This window comes from Alligator sinensis, unplaced genomic scaffold, assembly GCF_000455745.1.
Source record: "Alligator sinensis unplaced genomic scaffold, ASM45574v1 scaffold966_1, whole genome shotgun sequence".
Taxonomy (NCBI): Eukaryota; Metazoa; Chordata; order Crocodylia; family Alligatoridae; genus Alligator; species Alligator sinensis.
This window is the reverse complement of record NW_005842161.1, coordinates 2,064,210-2,085,793: the sequence shown is the minus strand read 5'-3', so window position 1 is coordinate 2,085,793 and position 21,584 is coordinate 2,064,210. Positions and strand designations below refer to the sequence as shown.

Genomic DNA, 21,584 nt, shown 5'->3' with positions numbered 1-21,584 from the left:
AGCTGCACCCTGGTGGCTCTGGCTGTGGCCCTGCCCCGGACGCTGGGAGCTGCGAGCCCTGCCGAGGGGCAGGCAGGAGAGTCCAGCCCTGCTCCCTGTAGCGGGCGCTGCACCTAGCCACTCTGCATGGACCCACGGGGCTGGAGCCACTGCCTGGGGATGCAGGACTCCTGGCCCTGACCTCATATGGGGCAGGAGGTGCTGGGTCTCCCCCCGCCTCTGTGTTTGGACACACGCCACTCCCCTCAGCCCCTGGGCTGCACTGTGCTGTGGTGCAGGCAGGTGGTGTTGGCTGCTCCCAGGGCCACTGCAGCAGGGGTTGGGGTAAGTCGGGACAACCAGAGCCCCGGGGGGGTTGGGGTGCAGCACTGCTCAGCAGCTGCAGGCAGCTGGTATTGGCCACTCCCAGGGCTGCTGCCGCAGGGGCTGGGGTGAACAGGGACAAGCTGCGTCGCTCTCTGTGCTCCCCGGGGCTCTACTTGTTCCCACTCACCCCAGCCCCTGCTGCAGCAGTGCCAGCTGCTTGCACCACAGCACAACGCAGCCCAGGGGCTGCAGTGAGTATGGATAAGCAGTGCCTTGTGGGGGTTGGGGCACTGTGCAGTCCAGCAGCTGCAGGCAGCTGGCATTGGCCACTGCTGGGGCCACTGCAGCAGGGGCTGGGGTGAGTGGGGACAAGCTGCACCACGCCCCACGCCCCCCGGGGTTCTGCTTGTTACCACTCACTGTAGCCCCTGCTGCAGCAGCCCTGGGAATGGCTGACACCAGCTGGGGAGGTAACTGTAAGTCAGTGGGTGCAGGGCATGGGGGCACAGCTCTTGCTGCTACATGCACCCCAGGGGGGCTGCGGGGGGCTGTGCCGGGTTCTTCCCAGGGGGCGCATGCCCCTGGAGCTGGGTGCTGGACAAGAGCAGGCTGCCGCCCGCCCTAAGCACTGGGAAGAGCCCAGTGCTGCCGCTGGCCCCAGCCTGCAGTGGCAGCCTTCTCTCGTCCTGCACACAGATCCGGGGGCATGTGTCCCCTGGGAATAGCCTGGCGCAGTCCCACAGCCCTCCCGGGGTGCATGTAGCAGCAAGAGTCCTTCCCCCCCCGCAACCACTGACAGTTCCCCCTGCTTTGCTCCCTGCTGCAGCCCTGGAAGCGGTCAATGGGCTGTGCCCCTCCCCCTGCCCCTTCCCAAGTCCCAGCCTTACTCCCTCCCTCACTGCCATGGGAACGTATTATTATTTTTCCTGATTTAAACCAATTTTTAAAAATTTTATTCCCTTTATCCTGATTGCAACCCAGTTTTTATGTTTGGAAAATAAACCCTGAAAAATTCCTGGATTTTTTTTTTTTTTTTTTAAATAAAAACTGAAACCGTGGAACACTACAAATAATGTTAGCACCATTAAGTAACCTAACATGATTCAAAAGATAAACTCAAAGATTTCAAATAGGAATCCATAGTGTCAAAAACATTTTGACCTGTTTTGTTCTTCATTTTACTGTTTTATTATATAATTGTTCTATTATTTATCACTTATGTTTTGACTGTGGAAAAGTAAGATCTGCCATTTTCTGAAGGGTGCCTTAAGTCTAAGGAGAGACATCTCAGGTCTAAAAAGGTTAAGAAGAACTGCGTTAGAGACCCACTGGTTAAGAGAGGCATGAGCTTTCCTGTAGGCAACAATGTAGTTCAAGCTACTTAAATACAGGACTATCTAATAGAGCACATCGTGGCCTACAAAAATTTAGGTTTCTCTGAACCAACGAGTCTCTAGGGTATCACCCTGCCCTACCTTCTGCCTTCTCTGTATTGTATCCCTTCATACATAGTTTAAAAAAAATCTTCAAGTGTTTTCTAAACTTGAAACCTTTCAGCAAATTTTGGGTAAGACTGAAGGCTGTGGTGAATAACAGGTGACTTTTGGCCAATATAAAATAAAAACAAATTAAAATTAAGAATGAAAATCTAATTTGAGTCACCAATACATACAGCATTTTGTTTTTCAATTAAATTAATATTTGAGAGTTATCCCTTGGCTCATGCGACTCTCTAGATTTCTGTCTCTCCCCTCCCCAAGGCCCCACAAAAAGAGTAATTTAAAATACCATTTATCTATTTCTAAGTAGATAAAAAATAATCAATGCAAACAGATGTAGGGCAATACCTATCAAAGGATCGATTGTGGGAAGTGACTCTGCTGCCTTGGATTTCTCTTGTCAAATGCCATATGATAGAGAATCTGAAGAGTGCCTCCAGCCTTGTCCCCTGAGCAAGGGAAAAACAAAAAGGAAACTAACTTTTTTATTCAAAGATAAATATAGTAATTTTAGTTAATCTGAAAGTTTCTAGAACAGCAACAATGCTCACTGTATGGATGACCGCTAATTTATTGCTTAAGAATTTTGTAAGTTGTTTTTTTAAGAGTTTTACAGAAGACTGGCATATAAATGCTACTTTTTCAAAGTGCATTCAGAATTCCCCACTTTTGGGCAGACTAATGGCCTCAGGCCTCTGACACTGTCTTGCTAAGGCTTCAACAAAACCATGGCTCAGCCTTCAGCTTCTAGTAGACTTCCCTCCCTTTTCACCCCCTATTCTCTTTCATTTAATGAGCTTCTAGCCAAGTTTCCCCACTTCCTCTCACTTCCTGAAAGATGGTAAATATTGGATTAAATAGTAACAGGCTTGGCTGGACTGCCAAATAGATAATAAGCATAAGTTTCAAATCTCTTGCAAATCATACCTGGAAGATAAGTCAAGTAACACATTTTCCTAGAAGATCTTCCAATCAATCATAGAGCTTTAACCATAAATGAACAAATAGTTGATGCACACCCCAAAGTAGGGTAGACCTGCATGGGTATCTGTGTGATAAACTTATTTGCCTTTTCTGACAGCTAAAATGTGAGTTGGGAGAGAACTGTTCTATCCTTAGCAAAGGGAAGTGAAATAATTAAGGAGATTCTACTTCTCTTAAAACATAGCTTGCGTGCTATATCATAAGGGAGCTAGCTGTTAAATATTGACACAGACAGATTCAGCACTACAGAAGCACATATTGGTTGATGAGTCAAATGCTCTGCTGGAGTAAGACATTGGGCATTTAATCTAATGATTTTATGATTTCCAGGACCATCACAGTACATTTGAGAAGAACTGAAATTACTCCAAGAACAAGCCCCCCAGCCACAAAACAACCATCAGAGGAACAACACCAACACCTTACGACCTTCCAACCTCAGACGTGATGAAACTGCAAGCAGCAACCAACCCACAAATATTATCAATCTCTCCACACACACACTTACCAAAACTGAAAAATCTGTCCTTTCTAAAGGCCTAAATTTCTGTCCAGAAAAACACCCTAATAAAATACTTCAGTGTGGAGAACTAGAAGAATTCTTCCGACGCCTGCGCCTCAAAGAATATTTCCACGACCAAACTGAACCCACTCCCAACAACTCATCCTCTGACAACATTCAAGAAAAGATCAATGCCAAAAAAACCAAAAAACATCAGATTGGACACCTCGCAGTGGACGAAACCCTAACCTTGACCGCTACATTGACTACTTCAGGGAAAGAATGAACAATGAAATAATCAGCAACACATGCCACCACAACCACCTCTCTCTACCAGAGAAAAAGGCCATAGGATCTCTAAGATCTAACCACCAAATAGTAATAAAACCAGCAGATAAAGGAGGAGCCATAGTCATCCTAAACCGTGAGGATTACATAAAGGAAGCCAACAGACAGCTCTCTGACACCACCTACTACAAAGAACTACAAGAAGATCCTACTCCCCTTTTCACCAAAAAACTCAACAATCCCATCAAATCATTTCCACCAAGATTACAAGAAAAACTACAGACCTTGATCCCCCCGCTACCTAACCCAGGGACTTTTTACATGCTCCCTAAAATCCACAAACAAGGGAACCCTGGCAGACCTATCATATCCAACCATGGGACCCTAACTGAGGAAATATCAGGTTTTGTTGAATCCATCCTAAAACCGCTTGTCGCCCACAGAGCAAGTTTTGTCCAAGACACCACAGACTTGCTACGGAAACTTAAAAACATAGACCACCTTCCCAGCAACACACTCCTAGCCACCATGGACGTTACCAGCCTATACACCAACATCCCACACCAGGATGGCATCCATGCCTGCCTTACATATCTACAGGAACAAGATTACAACCCAGAATACAGACCCAAAGATATGACTGACCTTATACACTTCATCCTCACACACAACAATTTCACTTTTAATAATCATCACTTCCTCCAGATGATGGGAACAGCTATGGGCACTAGAATGGCCCCACAGTATGCCAACCTTTTTATAAGCCACCAAATTCACCCAAGGAACCTTGTCTGATACAATCCTTGAGACTTTAGCAGAATTTGTAGTTATGGGAATAGAGAGATCCTACACTACTTAGGTGGTGCCCAATGACTAAGCTGGGTCCCAGGGTGATTTACGAATAAACATGAAAGGATACACCAAGGGAAGGAGCAATAAAGATTCTAAATTAGGGGCCTCACAAGATGCATGGGCTGAGAACACCCCAAAGCTGAGTTGTGAGGAGCTGGAGGCAGGGCAGGAGGCTTCTAAAGCCAGAGGGGAGCAACACGGCAGTTATGAAAAGGTTCCAGTAAAATAGAGAACTTACTTTATCGTGATCCAGTAATGCATGGCAGATGATGTCTTCACAAATATTAGCTGATGGAGCCAAACAGTGCAGTCTGTAGAATAGCTCCACACAGGTAATGTGATGCTCTCTTGTCTCTTTGTTTAACTGATTCCAAAGCACTTGAGCTACTCTCTAGAGAAAAAGAAACACCATTAGTTGAAAGGATTTGCATAAAATATTTAAATGCTTGTCAACGAAACATTGTTTCATATATTCTTCTATTCTACATAAATTCAATTAAGCAAACAGCAAGAAATGAGTTCATAAAGCAAAAAAACAGCAGCACAACCCTAGAAAGGCAGTGAATTCATATCTTCATTGAAGGCTGAAGAAAGCAGAACTCTGCTCCCATTTTGTAAATTTAAAATGCACACACACGCACGATTCATGTGTTATGCAGAATACCAAAATTGTGACTAAGACAACAGGAGTGCCACACTCGAAATAATATCTTCTGACAACACTAGAGTATTTTTACCATTCTGGCGCACACAGAATACAGAAAAAAGACTGAAGAACTAGTAACACAACATAGCTGCCTTTTCCCTGCTCACTGCAGCAGAGTTTTGGGCCCCTTGTGAATTACTGAGCAGAGCATCCCCATAGTAGTTTAACAATTAAAAATTAAGTTTAGAAGATTCTTCCCACCTTTTTTTAAAGTTATGGCTTAGTCACGTTCTTGATTCAGATTTCCTTCAAGTTAATGTCTCTAAGTTTCCCTTTATATTACCCAGTATAAAGTTGAGTTGCCCCAGCACTGAAAAGCAGAGAGAAGCTATAAAATTAATTTACCTTACTGCTATACTTAGTAGTGTTTTTTTTAACTATAATAAGAAATACAATAGCCTTCTGTAATATACTGTGCAGTTTTTTGGATTTATTTATTTTCTTTGGTGAGGAGCCTATTATTTACTATCCACAATATTTTGCCTGTAAAAAAAATGCGTGTCCAACACCATATCCTAAATAGTGAATTAAGCCTTTCAATGGATACATCTTACGTATGTTTAAATTCCCCTTTGTTGGGCAAGTGTACCATTTCTAGTTTGTATCCAGGTTGTAGCCATATTGGTCTTGAGACAAAAGGAATCAGAACTCATGGTAGAAGTGATATCTTTTACTAGATAGACCAGGTAGATTTTTGCAAAAAAAATTAATTAATTGATTAAATTGCAAGCTTTTGGGCAAAAGCACCTTACTTCAGGCATTGAAGAAAAGATTGTAAAAGTTCTCCTGGGTAGAAATGAAAGTTCATATTTCATATTGGGGCACAGAGTATGTTACTGAAATATGAACTTTCATTTCTACCCAGGAGAACTTTTACAATCTTTTCTCCTATGCCTGAAGAAGGGTGCTTGTGTCCGAAAACTTGCAATTAAAGATTTTTTTTGCAAAAATCTGGTTGGTCTATTAAAAGATATCACCTCTACCAGGAGTTCTGATTACATTTCTATCTTATCTTCTGACCATGGGATTCAAGCAATAAAAATTTAAATAAGCAACAGGAGGTAGCTAGAATCTCTTATCCTTCATCCTTCCACGTATTTTTGTGATGCAAAGATTTCTTTTGTAATGTAAAGGCTTAAAATGCAAAAGCAATAAAATGTAACATAGTCTATCACAGCTACTAAGCATTGAAGACAACTGGGACAAAAGAAAAGAGAACCTGATGGGAGAGGAAAGAAGAACAGTCAATTAACATTTTTTTTTGGGGGGGGGGGGGGGGGGGGTGGCAGCAGCCACCAGCCAACTGAATCCCTTGCTGTCTTATTATCATGGTATAAAGGCAGCTATGTCAGGGCACATAAAAAACTGGAGCATCGAGTTGTTAGGAAGGTGCACTGCCTGCAACACTGTGCCCAGATATAGCATGCTTGAGTCATACAAGAAGATTTGTGGAATGATGTGTTACACTTTCTAACTAAACATATCTGTACAGTAAAAAACTGGTACCTGATAGAAGTCTGTTTTCTCCGAGATTAGCTTTAGAACCCCGGGAGCAATGGGAGGAACTGTAACCATCTGCAATCTCCCAAAGAAGGGGTTGTGGCCAGAGATTTTATACCGCTTCATTCTGTCTTCAATCACAAGTGCCAGTGATTGTGAATGGTTGATCACTTCTAGTAGCGTGGAGATGGACATGTTCTGCACATAGCAGTCTTTCACACAGCAGCATATCGTCATTAGGGATTTAAGCCATAGTGGGAAGCTGGCATCGCCACCTCCTCGGAAGAGAGAGAGAAAGAGAGAGAGGAAAAAGGCTCTTATTTAAATATTTGATTATATCAGGGGTGCTCAACCCCTGGGCCCATGGGCCAGCCCCAGCCCCTGATGCTGAGTCATCCAGCCCATGGGGCTCCCCATGGGTATGATCCTGGTGTGTGGGGCTGGGCTGAGGTGGTCTGGGGCCCCAGAGCCCTAATCCTGGTAAGTGGGGCTGATCCAGCCTGCAAACCAACCTGGCACCATTCATTTGGCCTGTGCAGCCAAAACACTGAGCACCACTGGATTATGTGATCAAACATGTACAAGCATCACAGGATCAGAAGGGACAGAGGCAGCATGCAATATAGTTCCTTTCATAAAACTGAGTATGCTCCATCTTAAAAGCAGTTAACATTTTTATTTTGACCTCTACTACTCTCATTGTAAGACCATTCCAAAAAGCCAGTTTCGCTAATGGACAAGAACCTTCCTTTGATTTCCAGTTTAACTGTATTAATGGTTGATCTAAATCCATTTGTTTTTGTGCCAATATTGTCCTTTAGCCTAATAGTTATTTTCCCTCTCTGATGTTTACCACCCTGATGTATTTATATAGATCAAGTCCTAAGTCTTCTCTGCCTTCTTTGTACTAGGTTTAAAAAAAAATGTCAAGTCTCTTCTCACAAGACAAGATGGGCTCTCTCCTTTCCAGTCCTATGATCCTTCCCCTAAATCAGGGGCGGGCAATTATTTTGGGCAGAGGGCCACTTACTTAGTTTTGGCAAGCCATCAAGGGCTGCATGACAGGCAGTTCAGGGCAGATTTATATTAATTTTCTTAATTTTTTAGGGGCCCTGCGGGCCAGATAGAATCATCTGGTGGGCTGCATCCAGCTCCTGGGCTGCATTTTGCCCACCCCTGCCCTAAATCAACATAACATCTCTTCTCAGTATCTGTTCTAGTTTCAGTCACTCATTCTTGAACAGAAATGACCAGAAGGGTAAGTAACATTCCAAATGTGGTCTACCTTCGTGCAATGACATTAATACCTTCAAATGACTACCAGGAACAGAATTCTTGATACATCCTAAAATTGCAATTGATTTTCATGCGACTACATTGTATTGGTGGCTCACAATCACCCTGACATCAACTAATAGACCCCTGTTCTTCTCTGCCTCAGGCCATTTCCAACTGATGAGTTCCAGCTTATAGCATGTTTTGTTATCAGCCCCCAAGTGTATGACCTTGCATCTTATATTATTGACTTTCATCCCATTTCTATTATTCCAGTCCTAAAGGTCATCCACTACTTTCTGTACAATATCCTGATGTCTTCCTTCATTATCAACAAATTTCATTAGCACAATTTACTGCTTGCTGTGGTTATTAATTAAAATATGAAACAAGATCCATCCCAAGACTGATTCTTGAGGAACTCTACCAGTAACCCTCCTTCAGCTTGATACTTCCCTCTTCAATACCACTTGCTGGATTTCCCCATAAGTTAGTTCCTTAAATAACTTACAATTGCCCAACTTTTTCAGCTTGCCTAAAAATTTTTGCCATGTAGCAAATGTTTTACTGAAATCCAGACAAATGAGATCAACGGCTTTGACTAGGAAATCAGTTATTTTATCAGGTAAATCAGTCACAATCTACTTTTGTAAAAACCAAGTTGCATTCCTTGCAGTCTCTGTTCATTCTTAATATATCTCTTAGCATTACTATTTCTCTCTTAGGCCTGCAGCCCCATTCTACAAGTTTTTTCCTCTTGTTTAAGATTCAGATTTCTGATAATTTTTAGCGCCTTTGACTTGAAGAAGCTAGGCATTTCTTCACTGTTCAAATCTATGTAAAGTCAAGCTGACTTTACTAATTAGTTCCCTAAATTTAACCAGTTTGTTTTTTTCTAAATCAACACCTTCATTACAGATCCACTTTTGTTTTTTCAATTAATTATAATTTATTTAAATCTAAATCAGTTCATAATTGTTTAACCCAAGTTTTTTTAAAACGACTAGCCCTTCTATAATGTTATCTTACTTATATTGATGGTATGCATTTCCTCCCCTATGCCATAAAATTAATTCTTACGACTAGGGACAGAAGTTACACATCAACCAGTTTAATTGATCAGAAACTGATTTAAACCTGTAACAGAACAGAAGTTCAGTCCACATAAACCAGTTTCAAAATGGCTGAAACTGGTTTAAGATAAATATGGTTGAATGTAGTATCAGACTTAACTGAGTTAGGTCAAAACAGTTTATGAAACTTCTGTACCAGCGGGGGGGAGGGGGCAGGGAAGGAGGGAGCCATGGCCCCCAAGCACCAACCTGGGGGGGTGCTGGCCAAGCCCTTCAGAGTTCTTATTGTGCAACATGACCAGGGCTAGCCCATTCTATCTGCAAAGCCTATGGCCGCAGGGGGCCCTACAGAGCCGGTGGTGGTAGCCGCGTTTGTTGTGTAACCCACCTGCCCACCCTGTGGGACAGAAATTCTGGCCATCACCCCTCTCCCTGCATCCAATGTGCTGGGACTTTCATGTCTTTCCTGGCCAAAACAGTAACTAAACAGGGTCAGGGTGGGAAACTAAGTATTGGTACGAAAAGGATATGGAGGGGGGAGGTGCAAATGCAAGCATTGGTCTCTGGGCACATGGCTGTGTCTCAGACCCCTTCCCAGCTCAAGTTAAATCAGAGTCCCCCAGCACCCCAGCATTTTGCAGCTCTGGGCTGAGCTAGACTGTGCTGTTTGCTCCAGACAGCAGGGCTGGCCTCATCCCTTTGCTCCCTACCTGGAGCAATGAGGACTAGCTCACTTCCCCCCTTCCTGGCAAACCCCTGCTGGGGTCTGGGGCCATGGAGGGGGGTTAAACTTCCCTTTCCCTGAGTACAGAGTTGCCCTGCTAGCTGCGACTGTAGACTACAAATCCCAGAGGCACCTGGAAGCAGGAAGAGAAAGTGATGGGCAACTCTGCAGAATCCTGCTGCTGTGAGTCTGGACTGCAAATCCTAGAGACCTTGGGGACAGCAGGAAGAGGAAGCAAATACACAGCCCATTCCGGCTACGTGCCAGAAAGCTATGTTCTAGCGTCCCCCTCCCCCCCAACAGCTTTTGGCTTGAGTGACTGCAGGTATGTGGTTATATTTCCTGAATCAAAAGTGAATGTCTGTTTATTTGCTTATTGGTTCAATCTTTGAGATTAACCTGCAAAGACTGAATCAATTCAGCCTTCGACTTTTTGACTGTCTGTAATTAGCCTACATGTTCAAATGTAGCATTAGCTTGGCTCTCACTATTTTTTTAATTTAAAAAGCACACATTATATGCATAAGACTGATCATCCTAGCAGAAATTTAATGTTATCCAAAAATTATTTTTCAGCTCAAAAGAGCAGGGAGGACAGGGGAGAATGAGAGGGGACAGGGACACATCACAAACCTCAACATGCCACCTAGAGCTGTCTACTCTCAGCCTCTCTGAGCAGCCCTTTTAAAGAGATAGGCACACTTTCGTTTATACTTACAGAATGGTACTCCCACAGACACTCAAAACAAGTCTATTTTAGACACGGATGATTTGCCCGGGAAAGTATTCCAAAATTATTCTAACCAATATCATTTACTGGAGTATCATTTTCTACTGCAACATGAGGTGTTCTCACTAAGTAAAAGTTAAAACCTGTCGGAAACTAAAAATATGCAGAAAAGTTGAATTTAAAAAAAGAAGAAAAGAAAATGGACATCATTTACGTTTCTGTGCATAATTTTAAATTTTCCACAGGTTCCTATGTAACCCTTTCTTACAAAAGTTTCTCTTTTTGTTTCTAAATTTCCTTAATTTCTCGGGACTAGGTCTGAGAAAATCTTCCACAGTAACTTGTACTGACACCAATGTGACATTCTGAAAACTAAGCTGAACAACAAAGATTGAGAGTATGAACTAACATGGAGATGAGCACATAAAAGACACTGCAATCACATAAAAACCTTCAATGTTAAACACCAGCAATTTACCCATGCAGTTCATTATTATCACCACTTTATTGACAGTGACATCAGAAACCTGTAATGAATTCAGAAAGGGAATCCAAGTGTCCCTTTTCCTAGTCCTACCTCTATACTTTCTCTCTGAGAAATGACACTTACTCGTATGAAAACTAAAGTCCAAAATGCCCAATCGGAACAGGATTGAGCCCTAATTATACAGATTGTCCTGGTCTTGACTGACAGACTGCACTGTCCCTTGTTTTCTTCATAACCCTGAGGGTAGAGAGGAATAAGGGAGAATTGTCTTACTTAAGACAAGGGTATACTAAAAGCCACTCACAATTTTTCTTTGCCATGATACTTGTAACAAACTGTTAAAAAGAGAGAGAGAGAGAACAAAATGGATTTAAGAACTGTAAAAAACCCACATCGCCAACCTTCTCCAAGTTACGAATGCAATTTGCCTTCAAGCTTATGAAAATGTATTTCATTTGCAAACACTGGCAAGTAATAATGCATGTACATGCTTGGTGAATTTCTAGTACATAATTCACTTCATTTGTAATTTCCACTATATGACAAGCTAGCCGAACAAAAGCCTATTCTTACCAGGAACTTGAAAGAGAGAGAAATATAATTGTTCAGTTTCCTCCTCAGAAAGGTAGACTGGAAATGTGGTGCAGTCCAGTAAAAGGTGACAAGCAGCAGCAAAAGCTTCTCTGCACTCTTCTTTAATGTCTCCCAAGTCAAGCATTACCTGCTCAATGTCCCATTCTTCTTCCTCTTTTACTTTCTTACTACCAAGGTCACAGTCTGAAAGGGAAAGTGGCTCCAGATTTTTCTGTTTAAATGGTGACCCTCGAACTGTGAACAAGCCTGAAAGCATTTGTTTAAACTGAGGCACAGTAATTTGCTTGGCTTCCCATGAATTCTTCTTCTTGCTGGAACTTTCAGAAACTCCATGCTTGTTTTCCTTCCCTTCTTCACCAGTCCGGGTCACTGTTGAAATGCTTCCATTGCCAGGCTCTTGTAAATGCATTCCAAAAATATATTTACTAGCAAACTTAGCAACCAGCTCTTGGATACAGTTCAAAGTTTTCTGAATGCTTCCTCCCTTTTTCCAGACATCATCTCTCTCAAAAGTCACACCTGGCATTCCTAAGTGCTGAGAGAGCTCTGGGGAGGAGGCACTTAGACCTATGCCACTGTCTTCTGATTTGAGCGGAGGGAAAGGAGTATCATCATCATCATCCTGTAGTGCAGGCTTAGTTTCTAAAGTTATGCTACCACCTTCTTTCTTTACTGGGCTCTGAAATGGAAGTATACATTTTATTAACTATGTACTTGGGAGTTATGTTGAGCTGAGGTAGGCAGAAAGGAGGAGAAATGGAAGACCTCCCTCCCCTCGTCTACCAGGTGTTAGAGATCAAATATTTCTGAGGCAGCGGAACACAGCTATAGATAAACAGTCCTATCGCATCTAAAACCAGATTAAACTAATTTTAATCTGTACACCTGACACCTCCACCTCTGGTTATGTCCAGCATCTTTGTGATCTAATATTGTGTAACAGCAGCCTAAAAAATAATTTAATGTGTAATCAAGAGTGAAAAGAAGGGTCTCTATTCACCAGTCTACCAATGTCTAACTGAGCACTTACTCTTTAAGTGTTATAGCTTCTAATGATGTACATTTCCTTGTACTCCTGGTTGTCATTTGTTAATGGTGTGGTTTGCTCATGTTGTACATTTCTAATCCTTGGCTATGTTCTTTTGCAGTTGTTTAACAATATATTGCATTAGCTGTCATATCTTATAACCACAAGGCAGTCCTTGACCACAAAAAAAGAATAGGCGTGATCTGATGACCTGAACATTTAGCATTAACACGCTGCTGAATGTCTTACCAGTGAATCAAGTAGCAACTATAGAAATCCATATCTTCAGTGGACAAGATGGAGTAAGGAAGGAACTACTAATAAACGCCAGTTTGAGACAAACCTATGCTGGCATAAACAAATCAAGTAAGGTTGGGGAAGATGACCTATAAAAGACCTAGATCATGACACAAAAAGTTCGAAGCCTGTAGAAGGAGCTGTTGTACAGAAGATACAACAATGTATCTATTGGTGCAGTTAACAGTGGAGTTTGAATGGAAAAAATAGTAGCAGATATTACTTTAATAATGCTAACTCTTTTAACAATTTGTGAGCTGCCATTCATATGTAAACATGCTACAGACCTTGCAGCTATACCTACCGTGTTTCCACTTCCAGTTTCCATGTCCAAGTATGATGGGGGCATCTGTACTTTGCTAAGCACTTTAAAACAGGTCTTTAAGGCATGAGTGAGTTCTGGTAAACTTAGGGTGTCTATGTTTTCTAGAAGAGACTGCAGCATATAACTGAGCATCTGTGGTAGATACTGAGTCTGCACTTCAGAGTAAAGCTCCTAAAAGAACAGGCATTATTAGACATAGATAACTGATAACAAGCTTAGCAGACAGATGGATGTTACTATTTTCTAGCTGCATAATACAAAGTCTGTTTTTTAATAACCAAAGATGTGGCCAACTGGCAGTAAGCACACTGACAGTTAAGGCACACAGATTTGTTTTAAACAGAGCTACTTTTTTTCTCCTTTCATTCTTCATATCAAATGTGGAACAACACCTTAAAATTTCATGGATTTCAACTACTGATAACTTTGTAAAAAGGCCATTGTAACTTATCACCCCAACTAGCAGAACCTAACAATAGAGTATTCTTTCCTCCTTAAAAATATGATGATTCTGTAAATGGAAAAATTTCTGAGAACAGATAACAAAACATTCTGCCAATCTCCATCTTAATAAGTTACTTTTGTTAAAAAGTATTCAGTTATCATTAGAAACTTAAGATTCTTCCTTTTATTCCTCACCTAATATCATTCAATTTATCTATTTGGGAGCTTTTGGATTTGGAGACTGAATTGCATGTCAGACACGTTCTAATAGATATTCCATAGATGTTCAAAACATACATAGGCAGAGAATATGTTATATAAAATGCTCCTGGCAAAAGAACCCCTCTCATGCCACATCTGCCTTATGCACTCAAAAAATTCTAGAAGCAACTTCTATCCCCTGTTCACTTGATATTAAGTGGCCTTGAACAAAACTCCTCACATGAGTAAGGGAAAAGAGGATTTGGCTAAAAGGACTGTGTTTGTTCATACGTTTTCCAGGTGGGAAACAGTTAAAATAGTTTTCCCATAAAAATGTAGCCAGCTGAAAACTTATCTGATGAAAGAGAAAGGAAAAGGGACTTAAATCTTTGAACAATTAACTTTTATGTCAATCTTGCCTTACCAAAGGAATCACATCAAGAAGGAACACCAGTAGCGTGCAGAGTTCTGAAATTGTAGGAGGACAGCTAACATTCTCAGTAGGGTATTTCGTCTGCATGAATTTATTTCTGGCATTGAAAGAAAAAAAATGTGTCCTTTTAAAACAGATATGATATTCTTACATCTTTCCAGAATTTTTTTAAATGATAAAAACTTAATCTTCTTTGTATTGGCATCAACGTGAATTATACAAACCAACAAGGGAAGAGATTTGCTTCCTTCCCCTGCTACAATTAACTTGGAAGTTTTAGGCAAAGTCTTTTTTAAAGCTTATTTATTTTTAGTGCATGAAGTTCCATTCACCTTAGAATTCTTTGATTGTGGCAGTCAAACAAGATGACATTGCAGTATCCAAATCATGATAGACACCATCTTCTTCTCTTTCTTAATGTTTATATTATGTATTAAGCAATATTACAAGGTAGCCTAACTTCTCTCACCTGACAAAATCCTCCATTATTAGTATGTAGGTACAGAAAAAAGGAAAAAAAAAGACCCTCTTGGGGTTTCACCTTCTGAAGATGAAATTAAGAAATTCAGGACCATAGCAGAGAAATAGTGGCAATACATCATACTGATAACTACTAGCTCATTTCAAGCAATAAGTAAAATATAGTTTGAATACTTAGATATTAAGATGATGACTTCTTTGTAATGACTACTGGGGTTGGAATGAAAGTGCAACCTCATATTTAACTGCACACTTTTAGAAGCTGAACAACATTTATTGTGGCACAAACAATTGAATGCCAAAAAGTCTCAAACTATTTTATAATTTTGTTTCCGTATAGGGTGGGAAGATACAAAGCAAGATCTTTGTATATGATGCAGCCACCATATGCTGTAATGCTGCTAGCAAGGTTATCTTAGGCTCTTGGCATGCATTAATTTAATGGTGTGACTGAGATCTGCCATGTGCCACAATTTTAGGATTGGGGATCAGATCCCAACTGCACCATTACTACTTGCCAGTGCACAAGAAGCCCCAGATCAGTCCTGGGATCATGGTTCAGAACTCCCTCTATACCAGCAATATGAAAGCGAGATGCCTGCAGCCCCGCCTGAACTGGTGCAGTCCCAGGGCTGGACCAGCAATTGGGCGATAGCCAGTTTTAGCCCTAGAAACACACTGAAGCTGGTTCAATGCTCTAGTGTGGTTCCAAGGGCTGGGACCAATCATCAGCTCATTATCGGTCTCAGCCCTGCACTGGGATGTCAAAAAACCTGCATGCAGTCCAGTTGTACACATGGTTTTTTAAGGTCCCAACATACCATGGCCCGGGAGAAGTTCCCCTACCCCATGTGCCAGGGATGTTTTTAAAGGTCTTAGTGCATGGGGACCCTAGGATCAGGGAATCTCTCCCTGATACCAATGGCCCCATGCCTGGGATGTGCCAAGTGCCTTGCTCTGCAGCTCTCTGGGAGCTATGCCTCACTTCTCAGCCTCCATGACAGCTACAGGGCAAGACAAGCACTGTGCTGGGGCACAGGGAGCCTCCCTGCTACCTGGCACCCTAGCCCAGCTGATGAACTCCCCTCCTCTCAACAACATGCAAACAACAGTGTGAAGCCCCATGCAGGGTTTCATCACATAGCTGTCAGCCTTCTGACACAGGAGAACTATCAACCAAGTCCTGCCATTCAGCTGACATCATGCTGAAAGGCAGGACTAAGCTACCGTGTGTTGAAGTCAAGGCGAAATGAAAACCAGCCACAAAAATATTACACAAAACATATAATATTTTTGTGGTTGGTTTCTCATTTTGTCATGCCATTAATTGCCTGAATGTGTGTCCAGGTTACTATTTATGGTGCAATTAACAAGTTAATTGCATCTTAACTGTAACGTCTGCTGGGACTTAGTATAAGACCGTAATATTGCTCTTACTCCTTCAATAAAAATATAACTTTCATGCTTCTTATTTCTGAATTGTTTTCTAGAAAAAACCGTAAGTAGTTATACTGGAAGCCAAAAAAATTGATTTAAATTTTAGATGGGTAAAATTGCTTCAGATTTAACAAACTGCATTATTTTGTTAGCTTGGGATCTAACTGTGCATCTCTTCCCCTAGTGTTGATCATGGCACTCATATCTAAAATCTGTGACTAAAGTTTTTAGGTTTTTTTACCCTGCTGTAATGCTTAAGGTGTTTGTTTAAAAAAACAACAAAACAAAAAACATTACTACCTGAAGCAGTCTTCAAAACATCTGGTCATGTAATCCCATAGAAAATCTGTACTTAAGGATGTGATCAACAAGTTGACCGTTTTAACGATTTCCGAGGCATTTTTATTCTCTTTGATTGAACTGCAAGACACAGAAAAAGCAAAAACAAAAACAAATCAGTGAAGACTAAATGCACACATGCAATTTTGGACTAATCAATCTGGCTGCTTACAGACATTAAAAACCCCCAAAACGGTACTTTAAATTCAGCATGCCCCTACACCAAGCCCAGTGCATGCCCAGAAGTGGTATTGTATTAGTTTGACCTGACTTGCCCAATGTCTGGGTAGATCAGGTGCTTCAGTGGAGCCTTTTTGGCACTTGTATCAGCTATTGAATCAGCTATTAGATAAAAATGCTAAAAAGCCCTGCTGAAAGCGCATGGTCTGTACAGACGCTGTAGAGCCGGGTTGAAATAATGTGCTGCCTCCGCTGGTAAAGTGCTGTTTGGTTTTGGTTTTTTTCATGTCTGTCAGCAGCCTCTATCACTTAAAACTTGGCTTGAAAGATTATGAAGGCCAAAAATTTTAAAGATTAGCTTTATTTTCAAGGCAAAAAATATTTAATCTGATTTGGAGATCTATAAACTTCAGAGTTCTGTCAACGGACATGCAAGTAATAAATCTGATATTATTACCCAGGAATCACGGCATACTATATATATATAGTAGCGTTTCATTTTAATTGCGGGAAAATGTGGATTTTGGGTTTTTTAATCAGAGTTTGCGATTTTTTTTCCCATCAGACAATTAGCAATTTTTAAACAGAGAAAAGCAGGATCCTTGAAGATTACTGAATGGATTACATGAGTAGCTAGGCTTTACTCTGAGTAGTTTCAACTATTAACAGGTCTAAGTTAAAGCATACCTTGTAAGTATGTTGCCATTTTGACTGTAGCTAAGTTTAAGGTCAGAACCCAATGCATCCTTGCAATAGGAATAAAAGGCTCTAATCACTTCAAGGAACAAATCCCCAACAACTGGTGGCCCTGCAATCAAAGGCAAAATAAATCCAGCGATTACTCCAAAACAACTCCTGTACTAAACAGTTACAAGCTTTTAGTCCACTTCTGAAGGCGAGTGAAAAACAGCACCATTGTTACCAATTTAAAATACCGGAATGAGGATATTTTCTATGATGTTATAAACTACTATCCAGGTTCCCATGGCAAGACGACAAATCTACATACAAGATTAAAATTTTACCTTATCCACTGTAGTAAATTAAAATGGGAGATTTCTGTAGGTCACAGCTGGGCCGACTATTTATTACATGTATCACTTCAGAAGACTACAGTATACTTTTTTATGATTGTTTCTGTCACTTCAGCTATTTATATAAAAGCACATCAATGACAATGTGAACATACAGCTTAGCCTGCCTGTGCAACAGGATAAGTTTGCTGACAACAATAGCCCAGATTTAGTAAGAAAACATTTAGATGAGTTCTCAGTGCAAATGTGACAGTGACATCTGACATGTATGTATACTGAAAAAGCTGATAGCTAAGGAACAGGAAACTCATGTGCCTAACTGTATTAGGATCACTTTTATGAACGGAGAAAAAAAGTCTAAGCAAGGAAAAAACAAAAAAGATTATGCATATGGTAAGGGAGATAACAATACTGCTGAAGATCAGGCCTAACCCAGTTCAGCTCTTCTTTAACTTGGTTTCAACTGTAAGTTAATTTTTTGGTTTGTGACTAAGAGAACCTTAAAAAAAGAATGATTTATTTAGGATAAAACAATTTTTTGTTAAAAAAAAGAAATATTTGCATGTTGGTGTTTTTAACCCTTTTTAATTAAAAATATACAAGAGATTTTTTTAATGAAAAAAGTTGAAATTAACCATCTCTAATTTTCCAAAATTGCCTCTTTTTTCCAGCAGAAGTTACTCATTAAATTCATCAACAGCTCTGTCTGTTCATAAATTGAATTTGGGCTAATAACTATTTAAAAAAAAAATTACTTTGCTCCACTTGCGTGTGCTCTGCTCTTCTCCTCAGTGGTAAGACCAGGATCTAAGATCAAGCCAAGAGCCTCAAGAGGCCATATGCTGTGTGTTTCATTATTTACTTATTTTTTAATTCATAGTATATTTGTTTTGAAATTAAAATGACCTCTGATTCACATTACCTTAAGGCTCAAGAGTTTGTATGGTGTACTTTTTGGATACTACCATGAAACAAGAATAATCTTTATTCTGTTGTTCAGATGAACACTGGTTCTTACCAAAATAAAAGTTGTCTTTAAGATTGCTGCCATAATACAGCCAGCAACTCTTTTCTAAGTGAAGACATTACAACATTTGATTACTCCAATGGCCTTGTATAACAATTTCTCCCATCAGTAGCTTTTTAATTTTAAAAAATACATTAACAGTTACAAGAGACTGTAATTGCACCTGCTTTATCATTTTAAATAGTGGTGCTCAAATTTTAGTCAAGGAGGTCTGGATGAGTGGTGTAAGGCTGGTTTGAGGGCTGGATGGAGCCCTGTACCACACACTCTAGTGTGCAGGGCCATGTTATCCATCCTATGGAGTTTCCCACAGGTCTGGACATTTAGCAGCAGGCGAGTGGCAATTAGCTGCCACTGCTCCTCAGCAGCAAAGTTTTGCAACTGTGGAGAGCCCAGCTGGCTGGAAGACATGGCTCTGCAGGTCAAATTTGGCCCCGTTTGGGGGTTGACAACTCCTGATTTACAGCATTTAATTAACAAAAGAGGTGTTTCTTTTAAGAAAAAAACCAAACACTCTTTTACAGCTTGTTTCAAAATAAATAGTCACTATTGAATAGGTGTCTTATTTTGTCTAATCATGCAACTGAGGAAGTGTTATCCCCACTCCTTTAGAGACAAACACTAAGTGCCTTGAAAATCTGCATAACAATTTTTTTACTTGGTAAATAACAGGCACTTATATCCTGGCTTTTCACATGGATGTATTGAAGGATTTGTAAAGAAAGCAGGGAAAATGAATTTAGAGAAGCAAACAGAGGAGTCTCCCATTTCTCCAAGTAGAAAAACATTTCCCAATGAAGGAGATATGAGAATTTTACCAGAAACTGTCACTGAAATATTTACTTAATACATTAATTTAATAGTTAATTCCCCTACACTGCAGCCCAAGCCTCACAGATGGCATCCAGGCGACACTATGCTGCAAGCCTACAGCCAGACCAAGCTTAGCTGTCTCACTGTCAGGCCTCATTCATACACGCACTCATACCACCCTCCTCTGACTATGGCCTCTCATGCTCCACCCCCTCTCACAGGGTCTCTTTCATGCATTGACAACTTATACTGCCCTGCTCCGGTCTCGGAGCAGCCCCCTTAGGCCATAGGCTTTATCTAGTGCACATCTTGGGTGACAGATGTACCATCTTTTGGGCCTCTCCTGCAATCCTCACCAGGGTAGTGGCCGGCCAATTACCCAACCTGGGTCAAGCTTGCCCTGGCCCCTCCCAACTCTACAGTGATGACCAGAATGTTAAACAGGAAACAGTAAGAATAACAGTTTGCCAACCTCTAGAGGACTTTTACAGCCTGTTAAAGGGGCTGTGGATAGAAGCAAAGGCCAAGGAAAAGATCTAAACAGAAATAGAACTGAAATATTTTGGGTTGCAGATCAAGCAAAATATAGAGGATGGAGCAGATGGCTGCTTCCCCATACAGGGCTTCAGGGCTGTAATCTGAGCAAAACAAGTGGCTGCCCCATACAGATAGGGAAGAGAAAGTCCATGACAGTTCAAGCCCTCACTGCAGCATAAGTCCCACACAATGCATGTCAGTAGTGACAGTTGTTACCTATTTCAGGTTTATCAAGGAGACTAAGCAGAATCCGGAAAGGTTTTAGATATGCTTGATACCGTTCTTCTAAGTCAGACTCTGAAAACTTCTGATGTAGTATTTCAGTCAAACTCTGTTAAAAAGAAAAATATCAAAACATTACATCTAGGAGAGGTACCATCATGTTTACAGGTTTAGGTCTTCCTCAGTGCTCGATTCTTATATTAGGTGCCAAATACAGTCAGACCTTGATTATTCAAGATGGACAGAGACTGAATTGGGCTGGATAATCAAAATAAATTCAATTTAAGTTAATATGCATTCAGGAATCATAACTATTCTGTACAAAGAGGATTTTTTAATAATTCAGATATTAACATCTTTGACAGATCATCAGTTTTCCCCAGTGGAACAAATATAGCATAGTGACATTCAGACAGAGGAGACAAAATAATGATCTCCTCTTCTCCACTATGTTTCAAGCGTAGAGGTCTCAAAAGACATACTAAACAGTCTGAACAATTAGAGAAACAGTTTGTTCTGAAGTTTAGCATGGATTATAATAATCGTATGTAGATTAAAACCAACCTCTACTAAAAGATCTTTGGAGTATTTCCCAAAGAAATAGATGGCATGATCTTCAGAAGCTGTGGAATCTGGAGCAAAAGTACCTCCTTTAATATCAGAACCTAGAAGTTAAATAAACCCAACATGAGCACAGAAAATAATGACACAATTTACAGGATGCATTCATACTTAATTTACAGAACTACTGCAAACAAATTTTATTAATTCATTATTATTAACTTGTGTTTTGTTCTAAATATAGTCTATAATCCAATCCAGGCCAAGTAACTGTATAAATGTGTGTTTGTGTGAAAGCCAAGGCCAAGTGAACCAAATCTTTCTCTGATTTATCAGTGTGACCAACCTGCATGGCAGTAAGGAACAGGAACAAGCCCCTTCAAAGCCTACCTGAAGAATGTTTTGGATTGGGTGAATGAGGAGAGGTCTTTGAAGTTACTGTCTTTCTCCACCACCCTCCCACAACACTAAATATTCTGGGTGGAACCCTAGCTTCATGATCTCAATGGCACCACTGCCACTGATTGCCAATTGGACAAGGATTTTATCATCACACTAGCCAACTGCCCATCAAGAATGGCTCAAGAATGGGGAGGGGGGGAGCGGGTGGGGACAGAGCCCTGGGCCCCCCCCACATCCAGGTCCACTCCTCCTGCCCTCCTGCTGCTTGGGATCTGGTCCTGCTCCCCCCTCCCTGCCACGGGGGG

At 40.9% G+C, this 21,584-nt stretch overlaps 1 protein-coding gene across 1 annotated transcript in view; it reads right to left on the bottom strand.

Annotated features, from left to right (window-relative positions):
- DOPEY2 (dopey family member 2) overlaps window positions 1–21,584 on the bottom strand; it is an 89,523-nt gene that overhangs the window by 34,238 nt on the left and 33,701 nt on the right. Inside the window, exons 9-18 of the mRNA XM_025206537.1 lie at window positions 20,881–20,981; window positions 20,311–20,425; window positions 17,371–17,491; window positions 16,465–16,584; window positions 14,239–14,344; window positions 13,149–13,340; window positions 11,500–12,199; window positions 6,644–6,915; window positions 4,670–4,822; window positions 2,154–2,254 (exon numbers count right to left, since the gene is read on the bottom strand). Coding sequence (XP_025062322.1) covers window positions 2,154–2,254; window positions 4,670–4,822; window positions 6,644–6,915; window positions 11,500–12,199; window positions 13,149–13,340; window positions 14,239–14,344; window positions 16,465–16,584; window positions 17,371–17,491; window positions 20,311–20,425; window positions 20,881–20,981 — 1,981 coding nt within the window. The remainder of the gene's footprint in view (window positions 1–2,153; window positions 2,255–4,669; window positions 4,823–6,643; window positions 6,916–11,499; window positions 12,200–13,148; window positions 13,341–14,238; window positions 14,345–16,464; window positions 16,585–17,370; window positions 17,492–20,310; window positions 20,426–20,880; window positions 20,982–21,584) is intronic.